This window comes from Cebus imitator, unplaced genomic scaffold, assembly GCF_001604975.1.
Source record: "Cebus imitator isolate Cc_AM_T3 unplaced genomic scaffold, Cebus_imitator-1.0 Scaffold126, whole genome shotgun sequence".
NCBI classification, from domain to species: Eukaryota; Metazoa; Chordata; class Mammalia; order Primates; family Cebidae; genus Cebus; species Cebus imitator.
Genome location: NW_016107441.1, coordinates 3,975,110 through 3,990,956, shown reverse-complemented (window position 1 = coordinate 3,990,956; position 15,847 = coordinate 3,975,110). Strand labels below are relative to the sequence as shown.

General features: G+C 48.0%; 1 protein-coding gene across 5 annotated transcripts in view; it reads right to left on the bottom strand.

Moving 5' to 3' along the window:
* Positions 1-15,847, bottom strand: part of LARP1 (La ribonucleoprotein 1, translational regulator) — a 147,445-nt gene that overhangs the window by 55,481 nt on the left and 76,117 nt on the right. For 4 of the 5 annotated variants that reach the window (XM_017540541.1, XM_017540543.1, XM_037742755.1 and 1 more), the window contains exon 1: positions 6,595-7,499. The exons of the other annotated variant lie outside the window; for it this stretch is intronic. In XM_017540541.1, coding sequence (XP_017396030.1) covers positions 6,595-7,030 — 436 coding nt within the window. In that variant the 5' untranslated portion in view covers positions 7,031-7,499. Of the gene's footprint in view, positions 1-6,594; positions 7,500-15,847 lie in introns of those variants that run through there. 5 annotated transcript variants of the gene reach the window in all.

Here is a 15,847-nt window from a genome sequence, read left to right as displayed (position 1 = left end):
AAGAAAGAAAGAAAGAAAGAAAGAAAGAAAGAAAGAAAGAAAGAAAGAAAGAAAGAAAGAAAGAAAGAAAGAAAGAAAGAAAGAAAGAAAGAAAGGGGAATGGGGGCTCAGTAACAGCTATTAGGTTGCTTACTCCAGTTCAGGTCTCACTCTAGATAGTGGGTTGGTGAGCAGAAAGACCCCACCCCTCATGAGGTTCAGAATTCAAGAAGGCTTGTGACTACCCTCTACCTTCCCAGAGGGCCAAAAACCACCTCCTAAAAACCTTCCCCTACCTGGCAGGCACTCACTTCCTGGTTAGTATGAAATGCAAACTCTCTGTCCACAAGGAAGGGGGCCAGGCCAGCTGAAGGCTCCTGATGAAAGCTGCCTCCCACTCTTCCTTTCAAAGGGTGTCCTAATTGTGACCTTTCCTTAGAAGAGGAGAAAGTGATTCACACTATATTGTTTGTCAGCCTTTTGGCTAAGATCAAGTGCATGATAAAAAAAAAAAAAAAGCCTTAAATCTTACTTAATAGACTAACCTAGCAGTTCTTAGCTGGGGGTGCACAATATATCCAGTTACACAGTTAAAAACAATCATAATACCATTATTATTATCAGGATTGACAAAATAATTTCTTAATTTAAGATAATCAAATTTCCTCAGTTGTTATCAAAATGTCTTTGGACACTTAGGGCCAAGAATCAAGATCCAAATAAGATCTGCAACAATGCATGACCAATGTCTCAACTCTTTTCATCTACAATAGTTCTTCCTTTTTAAAAATGCCATTTATTGGAAATAGTGTGTCTTGTAGAATTTCTCACATTTAGAAACTGTGTAACTGCCTATCTCATGTCTAATTAGTCTGTTCCTCTATCTATGGTTCTGTTAGATTTAGATTCCGTTTTTATTTGGTGGGGGGCAATCTTCAGGTGGTGCTGTATGCTTTCAGACACCATAAGGCACATAATGTCTGGTTGCTCCATCATACACCCCTAAGGCATCAACTTAGGTTCCTGAGGCCAGAAGAGTTTTTTCAGCCTCCAGAGAGCTTGGATTCTTAATTATGATGCAAATATAAAGCTCTTCTTTGGTTTCTTTCTTTTGTGGGGAGGGAGTTTTAGAAAAAAATTTCAATACTAGAAAACTTTTAAAAAACTTGGACCTAGTCTAATACCCTGATTTTACAGACAAAGAAACAGAGGCACAGAGAAAGCAAGGGGTGTGCTGGTGTCCACAATGCTGGTCATAAGCATGATCAGAAGTAGCTTCTAATAATGGTGATCATTTATTACACAAATATTTAAATAGCAATTACTAAATAGGCAGTACTTATTAGGTACTTACTCTTTGCCTGGCACTATGCTAAAGGCTTTGTATTTTCTTTAATTCTCACAATCCTCTGAAAGTACTATCAGTATTCTCATTTTGAGGATGAGGTAATGGTGGCTCAGAGAGGTTGAGTAATTCACCTAAGATTGCACAGCAAGTCAGAAGTGGGACTAGGACTCAAGAGTACAGATCATATGATTCCAGGGCCAGACTTCTTACTCCCATCCAGTCTCCATTCTGTGTAGGCAAGAAAGGGGCCAGGAACTGAAGTAGCTCTGACACTGCAAGGTCATGGTGATGCCCTAGATCCACAGAGACACCCAGCTAGTACAGCCAGGGCAATCTGGGGAAGGGCCCACACCCAGAAAATAGAGGAAAGCAGACAGGTTTACATGGGCCCAGTTCAGTGCAACAGAGGATCTCTGGGACACCACGGGATTGCTGAATTATAATCCTTTTTAATTTTGTGCCAGTTTGTTGCATTTCAAAGGGACATAGGAAAAAAAGGATGTTCAGAACATAAACATTTAAGTCTCAGACCCTGTTCCAAACTTTAGCACTAATTTTCTTACTACATATCCATTTAAAGGTGTATACAAAACAAACCTACTAGGTTTGATTACCCCTGCTAGGGTGGATGGGAACTTGTGGAAATGATATATGGATGCTTAACAACTTAAGATGGGGTTACATCCTGAAAATACAGTAAGGCCGGGCATGGTGGCTCATATCTGTAATCCCTGCACTTCAGGAGGCCAAGGCCAGCAGATCACTTGAGCCTAGGAGTCTGCAACCACCTGGGCAATATAGCAGAACCCCATTTCTACAAAAAATATAGAAAAAAATTAGCCAGTGTGGTGGTGTGCGCCTGTAATCCCAGCTACTAGGGAAGCTAAGGTGGGAGGATCCTTTGAGTCTAGGGGTTTGAGGCTGCAGTGAGCCATGATTGTTTCACTACATTATAGCCTGTGTGACAGAGTGAGACCCTGTCTAAAAAATAAGTAACTATGGCCGGGTGTGGCGGCTCATTCCTGTAATCCCAGCACTTTGGGAGGCTGAGGCGGGCAGGTCACAAGATCAGGAGTTCAAGACCAGCCTGGCTAATATGGTGAAACCCCATCTCTACTGAAAATACAAAAATCAGCCAGGTGTGGTGGCATGCACCTATAATCCCAGCTACTCAGGAGGCTGAGGCAGGAGAGTGGCTTGAAACCAGAAGACAAAGGTTGCCGGGAGTCGAGATCACACCACTGCACTCCAGCCTGGATGAAAGAGTAAAACTCCATCTCAAAAAAAAAAAAAATAAAGAAAAAGTAATAAAAAATAAAAATCTGAATATAATTAAATTGAAAATGCATTTAATACACCTAACCTACTGAACATCAACACTTAGCCTAGCGCAGGGCATGGTGACTCACACCTGTAATCCCAGCACTTTGGGAGGCCAAGGCAGGCGGCTTGCCTGAGGTCAGGAGTTCGAGACCAGCCTGGCTAACATGGTGCAACTCCATCTCTACTAAAAATACAAAAATTAGCCAGGCATGGTAGCACACACCTGTAGTCCCAGCTACTCAAGAGGCTGAGGCAGAAGAAGAATCGCTTGAACCCAGGAGGCATAGGTTGCCGTGGGCTGAGATCACACCACTGCATTCCAGCCTGGGCAACAGAGCAAGACTCTGTCTCAAAAAAAAGCTTAGCCTAGCCTATCTTAAATGCACTCAGAACACTTTAGCCTACAGATTGCCAAAATGTCTAATATAAAGTCAATTTTAACTGTTGAATGTCTCATGTAATTTATTAAATATTGTACTGAAAGTGAAAAAACATGGTTGTATGGGTACCTGAAATACAGTTTCCATTAAATTTGTATCACTTTCCCCATCACCGTAAAGTCAAAAAAATCATAAATTGAGGATTATCTGTACTCAAGTCTCAAGGCACTACACATGCACCAGCCACCAGCAAACTTTCAGTCCAGTTAGGCTGGCTTTTCCTCATAGTCCTGAGAGTACATGTCCAACTCCCTCAAAAGAGAATCTTTACAAAAGGCAAATTAAAAAGTTAAAACTTATTTTTAAAAAATTCATCTCACCACATTCCAAGGCAAAAAATAGCCAATTCTTAAGAGTCACTAACCTTTAAATTATCCATCCCAAGCCTTGTAGATAAGCAAAAGTCAAGTTTTAAGAAGACAGATCCCATACAGTTCATGGAGTACTGATGTAACACAAGAAAAGGAGAGGTCTGCATTCACCAACCCCATCACGTTACAGGTAGAGAAAAACAGAGACCCAGAGAGACGTTCCACCAAGACCCACAGTAAGTAACAACTTCCACCTGCCAGGCACTGGGCTAAATACACATATCGTAACAATGAATGCTTGTAATACCGTAATACCGCCATGAGGCAAGTAAATCATAAACATCTACTGCACAAATTAAGAAGGTGAGGCACAGAATGGTTAAACAACTTGCCCAAGAAGGCACAACTAACAAGTGGTAGAGCTACCCACACAGTTTGACCCCAGAACCTTCGCCATATATCATCTCTTAACTTAGACATGTTGGATCTTATACTCAGAAAGGGTATGACCAGAATAAGGAAAAAAATTTAAACATTAAAAAATATGCTAGGGAGGGAAGGAGATCCAAAAAGCCAAAACGCAAATCCCAAGATTTAAAACTACAAATCTAAGACTTGGATATTTAAACCATAATACAGAACTCCACAAGAAAGGAGAGATATCACAAAACGTATTTTATTACTACTTACTGCAAGTGTCCCTTAAAGAACTAAAACACCAACATCTGAGCCAAAAGGAGGGCTAAAAATAGGCATTTGCAGCAAGCTTTGGAAAGCTTTTAGTTTGCTTATGAGGTACTTATTTCTGTAGACTCCCAAAAACATATGCATCACAGAACACAAAAATTCCCAAGACCACACAGCCACTCCACTAGTGTCACATTTAAATATGTCGAAACTATAAAAATACCAGGGCTGGAAAAGCACTTCAGAGACCTATGTATGCTCCAGAGAAAAGGCCACCATCTAGCCTTAGCAGACTGACAACCCAATCATAGAATTCCCTCTCAAAACGCTCACAAGTCCTAACAACAGGCTTAGAGAGAAGCTACTGGATTAACTGAGTTAGGCTGTCAAAACCTATCCCAAAGGTTCTAAACCAAGTAGACCTCTCTTGCCCTGATTCCAAAAAACATAAACAGAACAAATCTACTTCCACTCAAGAATTTTGCTTTGGGCACTTAAAGCCAATCAGCTTCTCCACTCAGGGGAAAGGCAAGATGCCAGCCAAGCTGTCTTCTTCCCACGATCAATAACCCCAGTGACGCACAGTATCAAGGGCTCCTGGACTTAACACAAAATGCCAGCTCAGGCACCCAATACCACCTGATGTCATGGCTGATTGAAAACCCACAAGGCAGGTTCACCATTAGCCAAGCAGCAGCCAGAATGAGTAGCCCCATTTAAACTTCTGAGGAGTGCTCTCTCCCGGGGATGATTATACCCTTTTGAGTTTAAAGAAGGGAGAAGGACCAAAGAGTGTTTTAAAGTTGTTTTCCCTCACTCTGTGGGTGGATAGGAGGGACGTGAAAGACAACGGAGGTTTCAGCACTGTCCTTTGCATAAGAGGGTTCTGGAAGGGAAAGGGGGGAAGGGGAGGAGGGGAGAAGGAAGAGAACAGTTTGACGGACTGTTAGTAAACCCTAAATGTCCCCTCCTCCAAATGAAGCAACCTGAAAAGAAATAAAAATTGCAACATGATGTTTTCAGGCCTGGCTATTCTGGCTTCCCTAGGACTAGGAATGATTCTACTTTGACTGTGAAGGCATAAGCTTCCCCTTTATTTTTGAATGGTTTAAACTAGTTAGCCTCAACCAGCGACAGCAGAAGAAAAGCTTTTTAACAGCACCAAGGCTACGACCAGAGGCCATCATTCTAACTACAAGACAGTTTTAAAACCGATCCACCGCAAACTGACCCAAAACCAAAGAATGGAGACCCGCCCTATCCGCCGGCCGAGAGAGGAGAGTGGGCGCGACCCCCACCCAAGCGGACGAGCTATTCCCGGCAACGGCAGGCCAAGAGTAGACTCCATATTCTGCACCGCCTCTCTTCCCCAGGCTGACACGGCTCTGCTGGGATTTCCTGCACCCTCACCTCCCCCTGGAAAGGGGCACGGTCCCAAAGGACCAAAACGCGGAGGAGGGAGAGGGAGGACTCGGGGAGCGCCGGTCGGCAGTCACATGCCGCTCCCCGCGCGGGGAGGCACCACGTTGTCCCGGCTGCAGAGGAATGCTGGGAAGGGGGAACGCGCACACACCCGCGCACACGCACACTCGGGCCGCGCTGCGGGCCCGCACCCGCCTGCCACCCGGAGCGACGCGGCCCGCGCCGAACGCCGAGGCCGAGCGGCCCGTGGGCCGCCGGCGCAGCGCATGGCGCCCAACTGTCACCCTCCCGCCCAGCCCGGACACTCCCTCCCCTGCCGCCACACGCCCCTCCTGTCGCCGCAGGCCCCTCACCCGCCTCATTTTCGGCCAAACCTTCTAACTGGCTCCCCCATCACACTTGCCGTCGGGCTCCTTCTCAAGGCGGAAGGTGCCCGGGATCGGGGAGGAAAACCACCGAATTCGGTAACACGATGGGTTTCTCCCCATTCTCCCGGTAACTGACCCCTCAATCCTTCTCCAAAACGAGATTCTACCGCCCAATATCATCTCCCCGAGAACAAACCTTGTTAACTTTTAATCCCCGAATCCGTGCGGCCGGCATGTACTCCACGCCGGGCACTGGGTTGCCCGTGACATACGCTCATTAAACATTTACAATATGGGGACGTTCGCAACGCTACCAAAACGGGGAGCGCCGGGCGGGGTGGGAAGAGGGGCTTCCCAAGGAAGGTTCAAACCAGAAGCCGTCTCCTCCACCAACATGCGGTGGGGCCCTTTTCACTGAAACCAGCGCCCACCCTCCGCCGACGAGGTAGGCCCGGACCACGCCGTCGCCCACTAACCGCTGCGGCCCAGGCGGTGGCCGCAGCCTCCCGGAGGCCGGGCCCTCGGGCAGGGGCAGGTTCCCGAGTGTGCGGTGGGGAGAGGGCGCGGCGACCAGGATCAACCAGGAGGCAATTTTCAAAAGTCCCGAGTCACCATGACCGGTAGCGGACCCCAGGGCCCTGGAGGCGCTGGGGGATGGGACTCCCATGTCCCCGGAAGAGGCCCCCGGACCCAGGAGGAAAAGGAGGGAGACCCACCTGGGGGGGACTGTCCGTTCACGGTGGTCAGGACCGGCGGCAGTGCGTTCTTAGTCCACGGGTTCACCTTGGGAGGGGGGGCTTCCACGAAGTCCCGGCGCCCCGCGCCCGCGGCTCCGGCAGCTCCTCCGCCAACGCCTGGCTCGCCGCCGCCCTCCTCCCCGTCGCTGACGGCTGGGCCCTCGGCGCCCAGCGGCGGCAGCGGCCGCTGGTTCTCGCGCTCCTGCTGCCCGGTGCCCTCCTTGTGCGGCCTGGCGCAAGGCGGCCGGGGTCTCCGAGCGCCGCCGTCCGGCTCCCCCCCGCGGACGTCGTTCGTCCCGGGCTCGCCCTTGCCCTCAGGCGCCGGCGGCGGCTTCTTCCTCACCAGCCCCCCGTGCTCTTCGGCCTGCAAGAGCGGGGCGCCCCCAGGCAGCAGCGGCTCCACCTGAGTGGCCATCTGCGCGCCCGCCCCCCCCCCGAGAAGCCAGGCGCGCCCGAGGCTGCCTCCCCCGCCTCGAACTTGGCTCGTAGGGCGCCCGCGACGCCTTCCTCAGGGGCGCTGGGCCCCAGTCCCTGCGGAGAAGGGTCGGGGTTCACGCGAGGCGCGGCCCCCTCCCAGTTAGGTGCAGCCGCTGTAAATCCGAGGCCCACTAGAGGGGCGGGGGGGGGAGGAAGGCTCCCCACTCTGCGGTCCAGGCCTCCTCGGCGTGCGTCCCCCCCCGCCCGCTCCTCGCAAGACGCCCCCACCCCGAGCCGGGCAGGCTTCTCGTCCCGTCCCTCCCTCCCCCCCGCCCCCGGGGCGGCCCGGGCTTCCCGGCTCGGGGGCTGCAGCAATATGGACTGACGGGGGAGAGGCGCGGCGAGCAGAGCAGACCACGCGATCCGCGGCAGGCGGGCGGGCGCGCGCCTCACGACGCGGCGGGCGAGGGGAGGGGACGGAGCAGCGGGGACGCGCCCGCCGGCCCGGCCCTGGGCGACGGGCGGGCAGAAGGCGGCGGGAGCGCGCGCGCACGGCCCTGCGGTCCCGCCCCTCGCCCCGCCCCTGGCTGCCGACTCCTCCGAGCTCCTCCCGGGCTGGGGGTAGGAACGCTCAGACCCGACGGGGGCGAGCACGTGCCTGATGCAATTCGGGAGTTGTTGGTGGGGGCGCTGAGGGGGATAGGAGACAAGACTGGGTGAGAAGGGGAGGTGTCTTAAAGGGCCAGCGCGTGAGGGCGGCCTCAGGTGGAGCACATGGGACCAGGCCACGCGGCCGGCCGGGCCTGCTCGCGCTTTTTAGGCTGAGTGCCAGATTCAGTGGGGAAGGAGCCATTAGTGTCACTCCTGACTTCCAGGAGGCCGAAGGGAGGCCCCTCATCCACCCCGAGGACGCGCCAACGCCGCCCCCTCCCCTGTACCCAGCGGGCCTGGCCCCTTCAGTCTCTGCCTGGGTGACCTTGGTTGGGTGAGCCGTCCGCACCTCACTGAGCCTCCGCGCCTCGCCGCCGCCGGGCCTGGCCTCGACACTACCTGGAGATGGGTTCGACTCCGGGCCTGGAAGGCGAGTCCTTAGCCTTTGCGGGCTGAGGGCGCCTGAGAAGTGGGAAGGGAATTACCAAAGCCCTCACCCAGGCCAGGCCCTCCTCCCCGCTGTGAAACCTAGTATTTATGGGCAGGAAATGTCTTTTCTTTCAAGTGGATGTCGTTTTTTCTAAAGAATTGCTTTGGGCGGAGTTGAACGGTCCCTGGATTGGGACTTGTGAGATCTGAGATTTTATCCTGGCCCTGCCCCTTACCATCCCTGCGACAGTGACTTCCATCTTCTTGGGCCTCAATTTCCCTATTGTAAAATGAAGGAGCAGTATATGACAGCGGTTTCAAACTCCAGTGTACATTCGATTCAATAAATACTTACTGACCTCGTACTGTGGGGGCTGCAGGGTTCTAGAAAATAGGTTTGGTTTAAATCAGGCTAACAAAGTCCCTATCCTCATGGAATTTATTCTAAGGTGGAAAAGAGACAATAAACAAATGATAAATTCTTGTCTAGTATCTATGAAGACAGCAGTTACTGTGGTAATCAGACTAGATGGGCTACTTTTGTTTGGGTGATAAGGGCAGATTTCTTTGAACGCCAATGCCAAAGTGTTAGGAATCAGGCTCGGTCTGGGATTGGACCCAGAATCTGCATGTCTAGCAAGATCCCTTTGGTGCTTATGACTTCACTTGGAGAAGTCCTGGCTTTTGACTGGCTGTGATCCCACGTCCTCACATAACATAACAGCCTGGAATGTTGGCCATCTCCGAAACAAGAATTAGAGCACACAACCTTCTGGATCTAGAAGACTGAATGAAAAGCCTCTTGGAACTGCCCCAGCCAGCAAGGCTGAGCTGTAGGTTTGTAACCAGTATCGGGGAGAAGTACTGGTCGGGATAGCCAGGTAATTCCAACTCTTGGGTTATTCAGCCTCTAAGCCTTGGCCAGCTAGCAGCACTTCCCTGGACCCCTCTCCTGGTGGAAAATGGGGGTAAATAATGCCTGACTTGCTTCTACCCTCTGAGCTCCTGTGAAGGGTCAAGTAAGACAATGTTAGTCAAGGTGCTGTGTAAATTCTATAGACAAGCCAGTACTTCGAAGGAGCTACCAAGGAAGGTAATGTTAAAGGGGGTCTCGATGAATTAAAGCGGGAATCTACTAAGTGCATTACATGTACTCTTAATCAGAAGGTAAATTATTGCACATTACCACTGGAATACACTGTTTATTTATTTGAAGAGATGAGGTCTGTCACCCAGGCTGGAGTGCAGTGGTGTGATCCGGCTCACTGCAGCCTCAAACTCCTGGGCTCAAGCCATCCTCCCATCTCAGCCTCCAAAGTAGCTAGGACCACAAGCACGTGCCACCATGCACAGCTTTATAAATTTTTTTTTGTTTTTGAGATGGAGTCTCGCTCTGTTACCCAGGCTGGAGTGCAGTTGCACGATCTCAGCTCACTGCAACCTCTGCCTCCCGGGTTCAAGCAATTCTTCTGCCTCAGCCTCCGGAGTAGCTGGGACTACAGGTGCATGCCACTACACCCGGCTAAATTTTGTAGTAGAGATGGGGTTTCACCATATTGGTCAGGCTGGTCTTGAACTCCTGACCTCAGGCAAGCCGCCTACCTTGGCCTCCCAAAGTGCTGGGATTACAGGCGTGAGCCCCCACTCCCAGCCATTAAAAATTTATTGATAAATATTTCCTGAAGAGCTTATTCACTCTAGACCCTTTGTAAACTTTGTTAATAGGGGACATAATTGCTATTGTTGGTCATTCTTTTTGTAATTGGCATTAGAGAGGTACCATCCCCCCAACCCTGAGAACTTGTGAGGGTATGAGAGTACTGTGTGGACAAGAAACTCTGGGCACTGTGGCTCACCCCTATAATCCCAGCACTTTGGAAGGCCGAGGCAGGTGAATCACCTGAGGTCAGGAGTTCGAGACCAGCCTGGCCAACACGGCAAAACACTGTCTCTACTAAAAATACAATATTAGCCGGGCGTGGTGGTGCACACCTATAATCCCAGCTACTCAGGAGGCTGAAGCAGGAAAATCGCTTGAACCCAAGAGGTGGAGGTTGCAGTGACCTGAGATCACCCCACTGCACTCCAGCCTGGGTGACAGAGCAAGACTCCGTCTCAAAAAAGAAAAGTTCCTTATCCAAAGTCACACAACAGAGCCAGACAGAGCCAGGTCTCATACCTGAATCTCTTTAACCTAAATCCAGCAGCTTTTTTTACATTAAAATAATGAAACTGGGGCTGGGCATGGTGATTCACACCTGTAACCTCAACACTTTGAAAGGCCAAAGCAGGAGGATCACTGGAACCCAGGAGTTAGACACCAGCCTGGACAACACAGTGAGACCCTATCTCTACTTTTAAAAAAGTTTTAGGGAGCCACAGTGGCTCAGGCCACTTGTCCTGGCACATGAGGAGGCGAGGTCAGGAGTTCCAGGCCAGCCTGGGCAACGCATAAACCTCTCATCCATTTAAAAAATAAAATTAATTTAAAAATGCTGAAATTGGGATTTAAATTTAGGTTTTTTGATTCCTAACCAACTATGGTATTCTATATGCATATATTTCTAAATAAAGTCAAATACAGTCATCCTCCCTTATCCCCGGGGGATACATTACAAGACCCCCCCAGTGCATGCCTGAAACCCCAAATAGTACCAAACTCTATCTATACATATCTATCTATCTATATATGTTTTTCCTATATATACATGCCTATAATAAAGTTTAATTTATAAATTAGGCACAGGAAGATATAACAATAAATAATAAAACAGAACAATTGTAACAATAGGCTGTAATAAAATTTATGTGACTATGCTCTTTCTCTCTCAAAACATCTTATTGTATGTAATATTTTCTGACCGCAGTTGACCACGGGTAACTGAAACATCAGGTAGCAAAACCACAGATAAGAGGGGACTACTATACTAGTAATGATCAAATAGTCCAGAGTAGCTACTTTTATTGAGTAACTAGTATACACTAGGTTCTATGGGAAGTACTTGACATTTATTATCTCATTTAATCCTCATAACAGTCCAGTGGGATATGTACTAATTATTTCTCTAAATGTCTACTGAGCCCTACTATGTGCCAGGAACTACAGGCTAGATCCTGAAATTGTTATTGTCTTCAAATTACAAAGGAAGGCAATTGAAAATCAGAAAAGAAAGTAAGGTGGGGTACTCAGCATCATAGGTAGCAGCTAACTATCAGAGTGGGATTTTTCAGAGTGTTCTATGTCTCCTGGCCTTATTCCTACCCACTGTACCGCTCTGTACAGACTACCTCTCTTCCCTCCATTGTCATATCCATAAGTATTTTTGGAGAATCCCTCAAATAGGCCTCAGTAAGATACAGAACAGGTTGAATCCTATCTCTCTCAAGGGTAAACTCTAATTAGAGGAACCAAATAATTGAGCAATATTTAACCTGCAGCCAAAGAAAAGAGGTAAGACAAAATATGCTTTAGGCAGAAAGTGACAAGGATCAGGCTAACTTGTGCCTAGAGTTTAAATACACCGTATGCTTAAACACTAGGCCAGGTGTTGTGGCTCACAGCTGTAATCCCAGCACTTTGGGAGGCCAAGATGGGAGAATTGCTTGAGCCCAGGAATTTGAGACCCACCTGGGCAACATAGTGAGACCCTGTCTTTAAAAAATAAACAAATAAATAAATTAGCCAGACGTGATGGCACATGCCTGTAGTCCCAGCTATTCAGGAGGCTGAGGTGGGAGGATTGCTTGAGCCTTGGAGGTAGCAGCTGCAGTGAACTAAGACTGCATCACTGCACCTTAACCTGGGCAACAAAGCGAGACCAGACCTTGTCTCAAAAAAATAAAGCCCACCAAATTAATAAAGTGGGTCCAAATACCTGTTTAGTCTGGGGATGGTTGTTTACGCCTGTAATCCCAACACTCTGGGAGGCCCAGGCAGGTGGATCCCTTGAACCCAGGAGTTCAAGATAAGTCTGGGCAACATGATGAAACACCATCTCTACAAAAAAATACAAAACATTATCTGGGCATGGGGGTACACACCTGTAATCCCTGCTACTGGGGAGGCTGAGGTGGGAAGATCACCTGAGCCTGGGAAGTTGAGACTGCAGTGAGCCATGATTGTGCCACTGTACCCCAGCCTGGGCAACAGACTGAGACCCTGTCTCAAAAACAAAACAAAACATTGGCTGGGCATTGTGGCTTACACCTGTAATCCCAGCACTTTGGGAGGCCGAGGGGGGTGGATCACGAGGCCAGGAGTTCGAGACCAGCCTGACCAACATGGTGAAACCCTGTCTCTACCAAAAATACAAAAATTAGCCAGGCCTGGTGGCCTGCACCTATAATCCCAGCTACTCAGGAGGCTGAGGCAGGAGAATTGCTTGAACCTGGGAGGCAGAGGTTGCAGTGAGCCAATATCGCACCACTGCACTGCAGCCTGGGCAACGGATCGACACTCCGTCTAAAAAACAAAAACAAAACATAAACAAACGCCTATTTGTAATTAATTATATGCTTGTTTGCTCCTCATGCTGACAACTTCCTAAAGTGAGACAGAGCAGGGTGCATGAAAGACTAGAGAGCTGGGAGAATTGGTTTATAACCTGGGTCCCACCTCTGATTTTGCTGAATGACTGGGCAGCCTCCTGAGCTTTCCATCCATGAAACAGGAAGCATGCCTGCCCATCTGGCTTATGGGCAGGAGGAAAATACAAAGTTTACAAGAAATTTTATTCTTTTGGAGGGAGAGCGATGAATGTTAAAGGAAGGAGGAGTGGTTCTTTGAGTTATCTGTGCTAATTATGAACGAAAATTTAACATGCTTGGATATGTACTAGTTTTATTCCTCTTTGAGTTTGGTTTTCCAAAGAGCCTTGTGTTTCTGGAAGAGCTTACGGGAATCACTTACTTTTCTGCTATGGGGCCCCTTGGGTGTGAAACCTCTTATACTGACACAAAGTGAGTAGGGTTAGCAAAGGGACGGGCCTTGGCCAAAAAATGCCAGCTTGGAAGTGTTTTTCAAGACTCTGAAGACTCTTGGGCCTCCTGGCACATGTCACATTATTATTTCAGTTCTTGGGAAGAGGCTCAGCCAGGATCACCTCTTGTGAAGTAGATGTAAATAGTAATAGCTAACATACAAGGAGGAGGTGGGGTGGGGACTGACTGTTTCCATACTACCACATTTAAACCCCAGGGCAATAGTTTTCCAAGACTATCCCCACTTTACAGATGAGAAAGGAGGCTCACAGGAAGTGGGGTAGTCAGGGCGGGGTATGGTTTGCAATGAAGGTCTGATAAGAGAATTAACTTTTAACACACTCACCCTTCTGAGTTGGAAACAAGCACCATCCCAGCCTCTTCTCATCAGTTCTACCTATGCAGCCTCTTCTCCCATCCCCACTACACTCCCTGGCGTTCTGTACTTCCCATGTTGTCCCATCATGGGCTTCCTCACTAACTGTACTCCCACTGTGAGCCAGTCTACCACACTTGCCTGGGTCAGCTCTCTGGCTCTATGATGGACTCAGGCCCTGTCTCTGCTTTGAATCTCCACATTCACAACCAGCACAGCCTGACCCTAACTAACCTTCCCATCCCACTGCCTTCCAGCACACACAGTTTCTTTCACCTTTCACCTGTTTCTTTCACCTTGTTTCATCAATACAAATATGTATGATCATTTACTATGCACCAGATACTACTAGGCCCTACACATAGAAAAGCGAGCAAGACAGACATGTTCCCTACTTTCCAGAAGTTTCCCATCTAATCCCCTGTGGGCCTCATGTTTTCTTCCCCCCATTCAAATAACATAGCTATTAATAGTGAGGTCATGACTGTGAATCCTGGCTCAACAACCTTGTGACTTTAGGCAAATATTTAACCTCTCTCTAAGCCTCAGCTTCCCCATCTGTAAATTGGAGATGATAAATCTACTTATCTCATAGAGCTTTAGTGAGCCTTAAGTGAGATAATGTGTAAAATTTAATAGTACAATGACGTTTATAGCATAGTATATGCTAAGTAAATATTCCCTTTCATTATTTTTATTATTGCCAGTAAGCCTTTCCATTTCCACTTGTCCTTCAAGATTCAGCACCAAATGTCAACTTCTTCACAAAATCTTATTTAATCTTCATAGTTAAAGTAGATTTCTCTGAACTCTTATCTCCAGTGGCAGTTTTCCTAAAACATATATTTTTCATTTTATCTACTCAGTTATGGTTATCTAAGAGAACACCCTATTCATAAGTAACCATAAGGCAGGGATTATACCTTATTCATCTTAGCGTTCCTTGTAGTACTTATCAATGGTGACTTAAACAGAAGAGGCCCTCAGTCTTTTCTGAACAAAGGAATGAATGAATGAATACAGGATCACTCCTGGTTGCATCAATGTTTTGGTAACCAGAGCAACACAGTCAAGGGCCAAGTGCTAAATTATATTTATATATATATATGTATTTTGTAAATGATAAAATATAATATAAAAATAAAATAGGCTAGCTTTAGCAAACTGGAAAATTTTTTTTGGCTGAGCACGGTGGCTCACAACTATCATCACAGCACTTTGAGAGGCAAAGGAAGGAGAATCCCTTGAGGCCAGGAGTTCAAGACAGGCTTAGACAATATAATAAGACCCCGTCTTTAAGAAAAATTGTAAAGAAATTAGCTGGATGTTGTGGCACCTATCTGTAATCTGAGACTGAGACAGAAGGATGTCTTGAACCCAGGAGTTTGAGGCTGCAATGAGCTACTGATTATGCCATTGCATAACAACCTGGGTGACAGAGGGAGACCCGGTGTCTTTTTTTTTTTTTTTTTTTTGAGATGGGTCTTGCTCTGTTGCCCAGGCTGGAGTGCAGTGGTGCAATCTCAGCTCACTGCGGTCTCTGCATCCCGGATTTTAGTGATTCTCCTGCCTTAGCCTCCTGAGTAGCTGGGATTACGGGCACTCACCACCATGCCCACCTAATTTTTTGTATCTTTAGTAGAGATGGGGTTTTGCCATATAGGCCAGGCTGGTCTCTACTCCTGACCTCAGGTGATCTGCCCACCTTGGCATCCCAAAGTGCTAGGATTACAGGCATGAGCCACCGCACCCAGCTGAGATCCTGTGTCTTAAAAAAATAAACGGTTTATCTCACAAAGCAAAATACACATATAAGTTCACAACCCACAGGCAATCATGTTTGTATATTTTCCTCTAGTCTATTTTCTATGGATATTTTACATAATTGAGATCATATTGCACACAAAGCAGTTTTATTTATTGCTCTTTTCCTCCTGAACCCTATTGCAAGTGGTGTTCCCACACCACTGTACATTTTCTCCATGCAGTCAGCTGTACCATCTAGGAGCACCTATGGTATGCCTTACATTACAGTGACCCCTTCTAGAAAAAAAGGTTTATTATTTTTATTTTTTTGTTGTTGTTGTTGAGACAAGAGTCTCGCTCTGTCACCCAGGCTGGAGTGCAGTGGTGCAATCTTGGCTCACTGCAACCTCCATCTCCCAGGCTCAAGCAATTCTCCTACTTAGCCTCCCCGAAGTAGCTGGGATTACAGGCACATGCCACCACACCTGGCTAATATTTTGTATTTTTAGTTGAGATGGTGTTTCACCATGTTGGCAAAGCTAGTCTCAAACTCCTGACCTCAGGTGATCCACCCACCTCAGCCTCCCAAAGTGCTGGGATTATAAGCATGAGCCACTGTGCCCAGTAATTTTT